Source organism: Myotis brandtii, unplaced genomic scaffold (genome assembly GCF_000412655.1).
Source record: "Myotis brandtii unplaced genomic scaffold, ASM41265v1 scaffold1441, whole genome shotgun sequence".
NCBI lineage: Eukaryota > Metazoa > Chordata > Mammalia > Chiroptera > Vespertilionidae > Myotis > Myotis brandtii.
In genome coordinates, this window is record NW_005355164.1 from 3,518 (window position 1) to 16,919 (window position 13,402).

Sequence of the window (13,402 nt, forward strand, 5' to 3'; positions counted from 1 at the left end):
CCTGGTGGTTGGGGGGGGGGGGGGGGGGGGGGGTTCTCACCAGCCAGCCACCTGTCCCAGCCCCTCTCTAGCTTTGTCCCAAGCCAGATTTCCCTGAGAAATTGAGGAATTGGGTGGTGCTGGGGACCCATTGCAAGGATGGGGGCTTGCTGGTTTGCTGTCTGTCTCAGTTCCCTGTGTCTGGGCCTCTCCAGGATCAGTAACTGGGGTTGGCCACTGTGGAGTGGGAGAGAGGCAGGGAGCAGCAGAGAAGGAGTTAAATCCTTTGCTCTTTCTGCTTCCTGTCTCCAAAAGAGGAACAAGTCTGGGCTGGGGGGCAGGATGCCTGCCTGGATCTCTGGGGTGAGGGGTGGGCAGCCAGGGATTGGGGGTTGGATGTGTCTGTCCTGGAGGAGAAAATAACACCTTGGGCTGCAGGAGGAAAGGCAGGGAGTGTGAGGATGGGAACTTTTCCCCTTCCTGGCCTTGGGCACAAACCACAGTATAAAAATAACCTGAGACTGGATGTCTGGGTCCTGTCAGGACCAGTCAGGACCGGCTCCCCCCACTCCCTCCTGGCCTGAAGTTTACATCTCTCTTGCCACCCCCCAGCCCTCTTTTCTTGAGCTCTTTCATTCAATTGCTACCCCAGGGGAGAAGATGCTGTGTCCTTTTCTGGTCCCTTCCCTATCCCCCACACACTTCCAAATCAAGCCCCTCTGCCCCGAGCCTCTGCTCTCTCTGTCCTTAAGCCCTGCCTGAGCTTTCCCTGGGCCCGCAGACCCTGCCCCTCTCTTCTCAGTGCCCCCAACCGCTTTTTCTTCTCTTAGGTCTTGATCCCTTCCTGTGTGCATGCATCTGTGCTGCTGCTTCCCTGTCCCGAAGTTCGTCTTCCTTCAACACTCCCCATGCCTCTTCTCTCTCAGTTGCCTCTAACAGGAGCCAGAAGGAGGCCCGGGGACATCACCTGGGCCCCCTTCCTCGGTTCTGTCCCTCTAACCACCCTGAACTCTCTGTTCTTGGCTTTTCTGAGAAGCTGGGGCCTCCTGGGGCCTCACAGAGGCGGCTTGTTCCTGTGGCCCCCGCCCTTTTGCAGCCTCCCCCAGTGCCTGTTGGGCTGTCCACGCCCAGGCTCCGCCTCCCCCATCTCTGCCACCCGCTCCCTCACCCCCTAACCCAGGGCCAGAGAGCCAGAGCAGTACTTCACCTGAGTCCTGAGAAGTTTTAGGAGGCTTGAATGGGTATAGTGGGGGTGGGAGGGCGGAGGACCAGTTTCTGAGGATTCATTCATTCTACAAATAGCTGTTGAACAAACTAAGCTGTGCCCTCTGGAGCTTACCTTTTAGCAACAGAGAGGCAAAAATACTTTAATATCAGGTAGTATTAGGCGTTACTAAAAAAAAAAAAAAAAAAAAGGGACAGTTCAGTGGAATTTACTAGTTCAATGATGGGGAAACGCCTCTCTGAGGAAGTGACATTTAAGTTGCTTTAAGAAGTTAGGTGAGCCCTCGCTGGTTTGGCTCAGTAGATGGAGCGTCGGCCTGCGGACTGAAGGGTCCTGGGTTCGGTTCCGGCCAGGGGCATGTGCCTTGGTTGTGGACACATCCCCAGTGGGGGGTATGCGGGAGGCAGCTGATCAATGTTTCTCTCTCATCAATGTTTCTAACTCTCTATCCCTCTCTCTTCCTTTCTGTAAAAAATCAATAAAATATATTTTTTTAAAAAAGAAGTCAGGTAACAGAAGGCTGACACTCTGATTAGCCTCCGATTAGGGATCCTGGCTCAGCTGGTGGCAGGTGCTGCTGTGTAGATCGAGCCCCTCTCTGATACCTTGTGAATCACTTTTTAGAAGCTACTTACCTAGTCCTCAGGATGGGCACTGTTTCCTTGCCTCTAGTCCCTGCCTGATGCTTTCCCTAGACCTGGGGAAAAGGGGGCTGCAAGGGCAGGACCCCTGGGTCCTTGGGAGAGAGCATGGGGAGCAGGGGTGCATAGGGAGGAAGACTACTAGGCAAGTTGTAAAGTGGTTGGTTTCTTTCTCTTGCTTAATGTGATAGTTCCTACCTCTCTGCCTCCAGGTACCCCCCCACGACTCTCGCCCCAGCTCCCCGGCCCTCTACTTCTTCCCTGATGCCAGTCTGGTCCACAAGTCTCCAGACCCCTTTGGAGCAGCAGCAGCCCAGAGCCTCAGCCTGGCCCGATCCATGCTGGCCATCAGTGGCCACCTGGACAGCGATGATGATAGGTAGGTGGGCTCCGCCTCTGAACCCCGTACCTCGGGTAGCCACGCAAAACTGCCTGGTAGGTGTCCTTCGCCCACGTTAAACTTGGAGGGGACGTCTTAAACAGAGAAACCTGGCCTGGGCATGACACACTGGGCAAAGTTGATTTGGGACCCACTCCCTCTCTGGAGAGAGCTGGGTGGCACTCTAGGTTTAGGATTGTTAATCGTAGTACTTGTTTAGAGTTTGAAGGGAGTCATTGTCAAATTCCAGAGCTCTTGCAGATTTAGTGATCATCTGGCCAACCCCAAGAACTTACTAGCAAATGTGCTGGAGGTGAGAATAGGGAGTCAGTCTCCTCCCAGTCCCCATCTCTCTCTCCCTACTGAGAGGAATGGAACTCCTGTCTTTATTGGTAACATCTTATAGTCCAGGGGTCCTCAAACTACGGCCCGGGGGCCACATGCGGCCCGCCGAAAACATTTATCCGGCCCGCCAGGTGTTTTTGCTGCCGCTGTGTGCATAGGAATTTGTTCATAGTTTTTTTTAAAACTATAGTCTCTCTTCCTACTGAGGGGAATAGAACTCCTGTCTTTATTGGTAACATCTTATAGTCCGTGTGGCCTACTTTAGGGTCCTAGGACCTCCAGTGCCAAGAAAGCATGTCCCTAAGGTTCTTTTCTCTGCTGAGCCGCCCCTCCCGCACAAGCCTCCCCCTGGCCAAGCCAGAGCCATGAAGAGGATGGCTGAGGGGCACGGGGAAGGCACCGGAGAGCTGAGCTGCTGGGGTTTGCCCTTCAGGGAGAATGTCCGGTCAGTTCTGTGGCGTGGTGGGCAGACTTCCTGTTTTGAGGGCCAGGTTTCAACATAGGAATGCCAGCAAGCTGAAAAGGGAGGAACAAAATTGCTAGTCTGATAGCCAAGCTGCTCCCTTCTGGCCGTAGACTGATAGGAACCCAGAAGAAGGGCTAAGGAGTCGAAACTTTTATTTTGGAGGGAGGAGTGGGACTTCCTGTTTGAGGCTTTGGAGGAGGGACTTCCTGTTTGAAAGAAATAATAAGGGCTTACCGATGAGTGAGTGGGTGCTGGGGGAGTGAGTGGGTGCTGGGAGTATCATTCTTCCTTCTTCCCCTCTGTGAGACTAACCTCCACAATCAGGGACTGAGTCTCACCAGAGAAAAATGCCCGAGGCCTTGGGAGAGCTGGGAGCCCAAAGAGGAAAGGAAGTGGTGGCTGGGATCTGGTGGATGGGGTGGGGGGGAGGGCCTGGTGGAGGCTGTGGGGAATGAGGGACAGGGCCCGTATGGGCGGGGCCCTGTCTGGGCTCCCATCTGAGCTCGGGCTGTCAGGAATGTGTGAGGTGTGAGGTCAGCCAGGGCCTGGAGAGTCACCTGCCCCCATTGCTGCTATTCTCAGCTCTTCCCACCCTCTCCTCCTCCCATTTGGGAAGTAACCTGGCATTAGGGCTGCCTGTCCCTCCTCCACCCCTGTTGATTTCAGAGCCTAGCCTCCTGCTTTCCCTTAGAGAGTTCTGCCTCCAGAAGCCTCCTCAGCTGTATTCTCTTGGCTTGTCCCCTCCCTCCTTCTGTCCCATCCCCTCCACACACCCCAGTCTGACCGGTCCAGCTCCTAGCTTCCACTTTACCCTGCTCTCCTGCAAGCCTCTGGGGCTCTGGCCCAGCCCAGCCCCTTGTGCCCCACCCTGCTGGGCCAGCGGGTTTGGGTTGGGCCACCCCTTTGGCCCCCTGGAAAGAGGCATATAGCCCCCACCTCACCTCTCTGGTGTGCTGGAAGCTGGCAGGAGAACAGAGTTCAAGTGGCATGGGACCTCCCTTTTGAGAGGGAAAATGGATTGGGATGTTAAGTGCATGGATCCCAGATGGGGAGTGGAGAATGCCTGATCAATTCCAGAGTCTGGGGCTGGGAGAACAGAGGGTGCCTGGAGAAGTCAGACTGCTCAAGTGCCCCTCAGTTGCAATAACCTTGGAAACCTCAACAGGGCCTTAAAGTTCGAAGGTACTTGAATAATTGGATAGGTGGATGGGTTGGGTGGGTGGATGGATGAGTGGATGGCCAACATCAGGAATCCAGGCATGATAAGGACTGAATTCCAGGAACTCGGGAAAGAAAAAGTACTTTTATATCCAGTGTCTCCTTTGGGTCAGATGCTACATTTTATGTCACCTAATCCTAAAAGCAACTCCATGATACCCACTTGAAGAAACAGACTCAGGGGAGGAAGGTTTTAGCAACTTGCCCAAGGTCACCGAGCCTGGGTCTGACACCAGAACCGCATTCTCTCCCCTTTCCTACTGGATGCCTGTGTCCCAAGAGCAGCCTCTCTAGGATGCCCTTTCCCTCCAGGACAGAGGCAGGGACAGCTCTCTCAAGCTGGGCAAGGAGCCATCCTCCCCACTCCTGGCCTGGCCCCACCCCAAAAACACCACAGATCCGGGAGGGAGTGTAGACAGTGCAGCCGGATGCCACTTTGTTGGCCCCAGGCCCAGCTCCTGGGGGCTCCTCAGAACTCAGCGAGGGAGCAGGGCTGGCCCTTGGCCCTGGGATCAGAACCTTCACCTCGCCCAGATGTCTTGCTTCTTCATCTGCTCCTAATTTTGAGGCTATTTCATTTGACCTTCAAAAAGGAAGACCGACTCTAAGGCTGTCCTTGCCCCAGGACCCAAGAGTCCTGCAGACCCAGAGGCCCCAGTTGTGCGCATTGTGCCCTGCACAACTCCAGGGGGGGCGCCACACACATTTGAAGTCACTGTCGACATTTGAAGTCATGACAGTTTCCTGGAAGATGGCAATAAGTGGCTTGAAGAAGGAGATATATTGTTCTAATTCACACCAAGTCACCTTTTGGGCTTCTGGTGAAAGTTGATCTCACCCAGCCAACCCCAAGCTTCCGGCTCCCGAGCTTGCCCAAGAATTCCAGCACAATGCCCGCCGCCCCTCACTCAGGGTTCTCGAAGGGAGGGCTTGGGTTGCCAGCCAGAGTCTTGGTCCCTTGAAGTGTTAATGTTAGGATGTGACAGTGGAAAGTGCTGTCAAAAACTGTCCAGCACTAGACAAACAGGAGATAGTCATCTATCAGCCAACAAATGTTTATTATTGTAGTATTCCTTTATTTCTGGCAAGAACTAACAACTTACTTGGCATCTTTACCCGAGTGTCCGCCAAGGAAGGCCAGGGTTCCTATTCCGATGAATCTGCCCCTCTTTGGTCTCTGTGTGTCTGTGTTTGTGGGGAAGGGGAGGGAGGAAGACTGTGGTGGCCCAGTCTCCACCCAGGTGTCTCAGATTGAAATAGCTTGAAAGCCGCTTTGACTCTCCAGCTGGCCGGCCTGCCCTCTACTCTTAAACTTGTCCTCTCCCCTCCAATTCTAGGAGTTCAGGGTGTCCTTCCCCCACCCCACCCTGGGCTGCTCTCTCAGGCCTGGTCACCCCCTTGGTTACCCACCTGTCAGTGCCTTCTGCACCCAGAGCTTGGATGGGAAATGGAAAATTCCCAGCTCCCTTGTGTTCTCTTCCTGGCTGCAGGGCCTCATTCAAGGGTCACCTTGAAATGAGTGTTAATCTCCCCCAACCCCCCCTCCAGGAAAGCAAGTTGGAACTGACAACCAGGAGAGAGGGCTTGACAGTTGAGCACAAGGGCACAGGATGCAGCATGTTGGGGTCACCTACTCTAAGAGAGGGGGGAAGCTGGGGGCAGGAGGTCAGGATGGTGATCCTACAGCACCGTCCTGGCTGGAGGGCTGGCCCTGGGGCTGAGGCAGCTGAGGCAGAACTGGACAGGGTTGGGTCATGAGCCATGGGATGACACAGGAATCTGGGGCCTGAGTGGTGGGAGGAGGGGGCCTTGGAGGTCAGGGCAGGGCTCAAAGGATGGTTCAGGCCCTAGGCCTCCAAGAGACTGACTTGAGGGAGGTCTGGTTCTGGGACCCAGAACTTGGCCCTGGGGACCGGTGTGCCAGGCCTGTGTTGACCTCTGGTGGCCACTTAATAAACTGCAGCCGGACCTCTCTCCCCTTCCTGTCCTCTGCTCCCAAGGGTCTTCAAAGTCTCTGCTCCTATTCCCAGTGTCCCACCTCCAGCTTCACCTTCCCACCTCTCCTCAAGCCCTCACTCCTTCAAGACTCCAGACCCCAGACCCAGGACCAGAGGCTGTACTTGTCTTTCAGGGCTCTGGACTCTGTTCCATTGCCATGGTAACCTTTCCCATTCCTCCTGGCCCTCACCATGGGAGGTGGGGTTTCCTCTGGGCAGGCACCAGGGGAGACCCGTGATGAAAGCTTTATGTTGGAAAGGGGGTTGCTTACAATCCAAGGAAGACCACAAGCACATCAAATGCCCCCTCCCCCCCAGCCGCCATTCCAGCTGAGAGGAGCTAAGACCTTGAGGGAGGCCAGTGTTAGACCAGAGGGGGCAGGATGGAGGCAGAGGTGGGGAGAGGCCTCCCAAGGCCAGGCTCTCTCTCAACCTTTACACCCCTCCTGGACCCACAGCCCGCCCTGCACCAGGCCCACCAGCTGACTTCCCTCAGCCAGGCTCCCTCCCCTGTGCTCCGGGATTGGTGCCAGGTTGAGAAGGGGACACTGGCACTGACTGAGTCTGGGAATTCCCGCCCACCATGAAGCCAGTGGGAGGGGGTCCCCGTGTCCCTGAGGAGCCAATCGCAGCCAGGCATTGCCCTGGGGGATGGTGTATATCTTTCAGACCAGCACCCCCTGGGCACCGTCTTCTCTCTGCCTGCCTGGCACCAGCCGGACCCCGCTCTGCCCGGGGGGCTCTGAGCCCCCCAGGCAGTACTGATATAGCCCTCTCCCTTTGTGGGGGGCCGGGGGGACCCTTGCCCCTCGGGGATGGCCCAGCCAGGAGTCTCTGTCAAGTCCCTGGTGTCATCTTTTGAGACCCGAGTGGTAGGGATGGCTCCGGGACCTCCCCGGAAAAGGGGCTGTGTCTCCTCTCCTTGCTCCCCTAGGGGAGCGTCCCCCATCCGAGGGGCGTCTGGGCCCCCACCCCACCGGGGCCTAGGGGGGCCTGGGCAGAGGCCCTCACCCCGCCGGGGGATGGACAAAACCCTCCTCTCTCTGATTCTCTACTGTCACAGGTACAGGCTGGGATGTGGTGGGAGGCTGCGGCAGTGGGGCTTGTGGAGGCCAGAGCCTGCTCGGAGAAACATCTGGAAGGCAACTGGCTATGGTGTCCAGACACCTGGCTTGGCACCTGCTCCTCTTCACCTCTCATCTCCCTGTCTCTCTCTCCAGTGGCTCCGGAAGCCTGGTTGGCATTGACAACAAGATCGAACAAGCCATGGTAAGAGAAGCCATCTTGGCCCCAGGAGGTCCCTGCTCATGTGCTGATGCCCGGGTCCTGCCTCTCTTAGCTGGCCTGCTGCTCCACCCCTGCTGTCCTCATTATTAGGGAACACTGTCTCTTAGCTCCTACACCTGCTCCCAGCTGGGTTCCCTTGGGCCCTCCACCAGCTCCAGACTCCACCTGAACCCTTGACTTCCCTTGGGTCTGGCCCTGCTCCCGTTCCCCATCTCTGTCTTTGAGCCCTGACCTTGCTTCTGTCTGGCCTTTTTCTCTGCTCTCCCTCCACTCCTCCCCCGCTGTGCTGCTTCCCCAGTGATCCCTCATTATCTGGAAGGAGGAGGATTTCTCACACCCAGCCCTTCAAGTTACTGGGCAGGCAATGAGGTTGGGGTGGCCTGGGACCCCTGATGCTTTGCCTGTCCCCCAGGACCTGGTGAAGTCCCACCTCATGTTTGCGGTCCGGGAGGAGGTGGAGGTGCTGAAGGAGCAGATCCGGGACCTGGCTGAGCGGAATGCCGCACTGGAGCAAGAGAATGGACTGCTGCGTGCCCTGGCCAGCCCTGAGCAGCTGGCCCAGCTGCCGTCCTCAGGGGTCCCTCGGCTTGGGCCCCCTGCGCCCAATGGGCCCTCCATCTGAGCCTCCTTTCCCTCACAATGTGCCTTTGGGGGCTGCCACAGCTGCCTGCCCCCTCTTCCTATGCAGCTTTAATTCCCCCTGATCCCTAGGGATGGGAGTTAAAGGCTCAGAATTGGCCTGTCCCCCGATCCTTCCTCCATCTCGCCATAGTGCCCAGGGACTCGGCTGGGGCATCCCCAGGCCTTGATGGAGGAGAGAGGGCTGCAGGACGGGGTGTGAGATGGAGCTCCCTGCTCCCTCCCTAGGTGTCAGTGTTCTGGGACCCCCAGCAGTAGATGGCTTGAGGGAGTTGGAGGCTTCCTGGCAGACACCCCATCCTCACCTTATTCCCTGAAAGTGCCCCCTCTTCTCTGCCCAGGGGAGGGATTGTGGACAGTATCTGGAAGTTCTGGGGTTCAGGTTGTTATTAAAATAATAATTATAATTAAAAAATCCAAAGAAACTTGAATCTGGAAATTGGCATCTTGTTGCTTGTGTCCAGACTGGGGCCCTACACCAGCAATTCCTACCGTGGGAGAGGGACTAAGGCTGTAGGCTTCCCTGGAGATCTTGCCCAAACTGGGGAGGTTTAATGTGGCTCCGAGTGGTCAAAAGAGATGCTGCAAAGGGAGCCCGTGGCCTGCCAGGTCCTGGGAAGGGGCAGGCAAGGCAAGGCAAGGCAGAGGGAGGGAGGGTGGAGGGGGCTGTCAGCCCACGTGCTGGGGAGGGGGGGGGGCAACAGGGAAACAATGAGGCCTTTTGGTGATTGTACAGGATCCACCCTCAGCTTCCCAGTGTGTCCCCTCTGCGGGCTGGATCCGGGTGGCTGCTTGGGGGTGGGGCAGGGGGCCCTGAATGGGCCCCTTGTCTCAGCCCTGGGTGTGGGCCAGGCTTCCCGGGCACACAGTGCCCTCGCCAGGCCTGGCCAGCCTCTGTGGCTTCCACCCCCAGCTGGCTGAGGATGGGGCCCAGTGAGGGAGCAGGCCCCTCCCAGACAGCCTCAGCTGGGCTCCTGTCCAGGCAGAAGCAGCAGGTAGGGGTAAGGACCCCATCTAGTGGGGAAGTGGGGGAAAGCAGCTGCCTCAGCTCACGAGGGCCCTGTCCCCAGCCTGGAGAGGGCCTGGAGAAGGCTGGGTGCTGGAGGCTGACCCTGCGGCTCCCGATATTTATGACCTTGGGCAGGTTCTCTGGTTTCTTTGAATCCCAGCTTCCTCGTGGGTAAAATGGCACTGACAGTCATACCTACCTGAGGGCTGCCGTGAGAATTATAGGACATCATACACAGAAAACGCCCAGCGAGTCCCAGCGCTCCGTAAATGTTAGTTTCCCTTTCGTGTCTTTGCGGGAAGAAGGGCTAAGGGTTCAGAGATTGGCTCTGGGCTCTTGGAAGGGCCTCGGGGGTTGGGGTCAAGGTCAGGCAGGCTCTCACAATGGGCTGGAACTCTCCCTCACTCTGGGTTCTCATCCACTTTGACTCCTCTCCCTGTCCCAGGGAGGGGAGGGAAGGCCTAGGATGAATTGTCAGGGGGAGCTTTCCCCCTAGATTCCTTATTTATTTCTTCACTGCTGCATTTGAAGTTCCTGAGAGACCTCTTAGGTGGCAGCCACTGGCCTGCAGCTTGCCCCCCACACCCTCCCCCCATGCCAAATGCTGGTTTTGCCCCCTACTTGGGACTTGTAAATTGGGAGAAATGGCTATCAGAAGACTCTTCCAGTGGGTTTGGCGAAAGATTACTTCCTTGGTAAGTTTTGGAAACTGCCCTTGCTTATACCATGCTGGGGTGGGAGGTGCTGGTCAATGACTTCTAGATCACACAAACACCCCCTCTACCTGGCCTCCCTCCCCTCTGGCTTCCTGTGGTCAAACAAGACAGGGAGGAGGAGGCCAGGACACACTCTGTCCCATCCCTTCTGTGCCTTCCCTTCTTGTGACTGTTGTCTCCACTCTGGCCCTCTCTCCCATCCTTCCTCTCCCTTCTTGGTTCTTAGGTGTTTTTCTGGAAACACAGAGCTAAGTCGACCATTGTGGAACACCCTGACTCCAAGAAATCTGCGTTGAAGATGGAGAAGGCTTCCAGTGTGGTTGAGACTTGCATGTTGGTTGAGCCCCTTAAAGAGGCTAAAGTCTGCAGGATGGGAGTGTTCTCCAAGGTGGCTGATCCCTGCACATTGGCCAGGACAACAGATGGGGCTAAAGTAGAGCTGCATCGTGGGAGCCGGTCCCTGTTGCAGCTGCCCCGGACGGCTGCCAAGTCTGTCTCCACACTCATGGTCTCGGCTTTCCAGTCTGGCTGGCAAATGTGCAGCTGGAAGGTCAGTACCATATCCCCCTTGTCCCCAACAACCTTCCCACCCCTCCCCACAGGACTCCCTCCTCCCTCCATTCACTTGTTCAACATTTATTTCCTGCACCTCTATTTAGTGCCAGTTGCTGAGATAGGCTCCTAGGATACATGGTGGATAGGGACAAGGTTTACGCAGACTAAGGGTGCTACAGACAAGATCATAGGCATTGTTGGCTCAGTATCATAGGAGGCACAGGGGTCTGGGAATCCAGGGGAGAGGCATCTCATCCAGGCCTGGGAAGTCAAGGAAGTCCTTCCTAGCAGAAGAGAGGATGAAGCTGAGACTGAAGGATTTAGCTTGGCTTGAGGCAGGGTGGAGGTGTTAGCAGAAAGTGGAGGGAGTGGAAGGAGCTTTTATGAAGGAAGAAGCACAGATGTGTGGAGGGCTGACCCAAGGTGTGTGGATCACAGTAAAGTGATCCTAGAGCTGAGGGCCAGCTAGTACAAGGGAGAGGTGGTGACCAGTTGTGGAGTTTGAATTGGACCCTAAAAGCAACAGATTTTGATTTAGAAAGTTCACCTGCACGCCTATGTTGCTGGTGGGAATGCAAAATGGTATAGTCCGTCTGGAAAACAGTTTGGTAGCTTCTTATAAAACTAACCATGCAATTATCAAATGGCCCAGCAGTTGTACTCTTGGGCATTTATCCTAATGAATGAATGAAATTTTATGTTCACACAGAAATCTGGACATGAATGTTCATAGTAGCTTTATTTGTAATAGCCCAAACCAACCCAAATGTCCCTCAATGGGTGAATGGTTAAACTGTGATACATTCATACCATGGGATACTTACCAGCCATAAAAAGGAACAGACTATTAATACATTCAACAACTTAGATGAATTTCAAGGGGATTATGCTAATGAAAATAACCAATCCAAAATAGGATGTACTATGTGGTTCCATTTATATGATACACCATTCTTGAAATACTGAAATGATAGAGAACTGATCAGTGGTTTAGTGTTTGGCAGGGGCTGCAGGGTGGGGTTGGGGGTGGGGAAGGTGAAGGAAGGTTTGTTATAAAAGACAACATGAGGAATCCTTGTGTGATGGAAATCTCCTGTATCATCATGACTGTGGTAGTTGGATACATGAGCCTGCACATATGATATAAAATTGGTTAGGATTCAACACACACACACACACACACACACGAATACAAGTGAAACTGGGGAAATATGAATAAGATCAGTGGAGTGCATCAATGTCAATTTCCTGACTAGAATATCTATGATATGATATTGTGCTAGAGTTTTGCAAGATTTTACTATAGGGGAGGGGAGACTACCGATTAAAGGTATACAGGAACTCTATTATTTCGCACAACTGCATGTTGAATCTACAATTATCTCAAAGTGGAAAACTTAATTTAAAACTGGAAAATGTCTAGATCACTACTAAGTCAACTTATCTTGGCCTTGAATGAGGTATTGCAGCATTAATTTAAAGTCAGTACAGGAACTCTATTATTTCACACAACTGCATGTGAATCTACAATTATCTCACAGTGAAAAACTTAATTTAAAACTGTGAAATGTCTAGATCACTACTAAATCAACTTATCTTGGCCTTGAATGAGGTATTGCAGCATTAATTTAAAGTCACTTGGCTGCCCTGTGGAGGGGACAGGGATCGGAAGGGAACAAGAGGAGAGGCAGGTAGATCCATTGGAGGTGTTGTAGTCCAGGCTAAGAGAGAAGGATATTCTGGATTTGGAGAGAGACATCGGGTAGAACAAGTTAATGGATCAGAGCAATATTTAAGGGGTAGAATTGTTGCACCAAGTGGTTGGTTGGAATATGGTGAGGGAATAGGGAGAAATAGAAGTCAGAGCAGACTAGAGCCATTCACAGGGGGGAAATGAAGGAGCAAGGGTGTACTTAGGGAAGGAGATGATGAGTTTGGGCTTTGAGACAGACAAATTGAGATGTCCATAAGACATCTGCAGGAAGATGTCTAGAAGGCAGTGGGATATACAGACCTGGAGGTCAGAACAGAGCTCTGGGCTGAAAACAGAGATCCTTCTTCATTTTAACATACTTACCATGAAACACTAATGGGAACTCAAAGATGGGTCAGACGTGGTCCTAATCTTCCAGGAGCTTGCATTCTAGTGTTGAGTCCAAAGAACAAACAGTGATGATTGACAGGGCAAACACAAGGGTAGAGACGAACACCTAATATAGCCTGAGAAGACTTCCTGGAGGAGGCAATGCCTGAGCTGAGGCATAGTGAAGGAGGTGGAATTAAAAGCCTTTGCTATTTATCTGCAGGTGGTTCCTTAGACCAAGCTGTTTACATGTGCACATCTCTCTCTTTCAGTCATCTATGAGTTCTACCTCAGTTCCTTCCGAAATAAGGACCGGGTCCCCTTTGCAGTCACGGGAAGCTGAGATGCTGCGGGAAGTGTATCTGGTGCTGTGGGCCATTCGGAAACAATTGCAGCAGCTGGCCCGCAGGCAAGAGAGGCGCAGAAGGCACCACAACTGGGCCCACGCTTGCCCCCAGCCTGAAGCAGTTCAGGGCCTGAAAAAGGATACCTCTAGGGGGGAACCCCACATCCTCAGAAAGCCCCCACCTCACTCTTAGGTAAGGCTGATAGGAGAGGTTAGGGCAGCAGGCCAGGAGTTGTGGGTGAGGAGACATTTTCACACTGTTACCTCTCATCAGGAACCCAGGCCAGGCCTGGGGTCCCACTTCTCCCCTTCATTCCTTTTATTCAATTTGTAAAAAAATTTTCAAAATGTTGGGAAATAAATATCAGATATTTCTGAGTAGATATATATAGAGTGTGTTTGTAGATGGCCAGAGGCAAAGAGGGTAACTTGGGTGGGACAGAGAGGGGCACTGCGTTGCTGGATCAAATATGATCGGGATTAACCTCTGGGCCTTTTGGGAAGATGTGTGTGTGTG

The 13,402-nt window shown here is 54.0% G+C and overlaps 2 protein-coding genes across 3 annotated transcripts in view; both read left to right on the plus strand.

The window, feature by feature from the left end:
- Positions 1–8,615, plus strand: part of TSC22D4 (TSC22 domain family, member 4) — a 10,944-nt gene extending 2,329 nt beyond the window's left edge. For both annotated transcript variants that reach the window (XM_005861141.2, XM_005861142.2), the window contains exons 3-5: positions 2,058–2,224; positions 7,471–7,519; positions 7,950–8,615. In XM_005861141.2, the coding sequence (XP_005861203.1) occupies positions 2,058–2,224; positions 7,471–7,519; positions 7,950–8,159 (426 nt within the window). In that variant the 3' untranslated portion in view covers positions 8,160–8,615. The remainder of the gene's footprint in view (positions 1–2,057; positions 2,225–7,470; positions 7,520–7,949) is intronic.
- A 243-nt stretch (positions 8,616–8,858) lies between these two features.
- Positions 8,859–13,266, plus strand: LOC102243027 (chromosome unknown open reading frame, human C7orf61). Its single transcript, XM_005861143.2, has 3 exons — positions 8,859–9,880; positions 10,128–10,451; positions 12,812–13,266. The coding sequence occupies exons 1-3, from the start codon at positions 9,830–9,832 to the stop codon at positions 13,076–13,078; spliced, it is 642 nt and encodes a 213-aa protein (XP_005861205.1). The 5' UTR covers positions 8,859–9,829; the 3' UTR covers positions 13,079–13,266.
- The last annotated feature ends 136 nt before the right edge of the window (positions 13,267–13,402 follow it).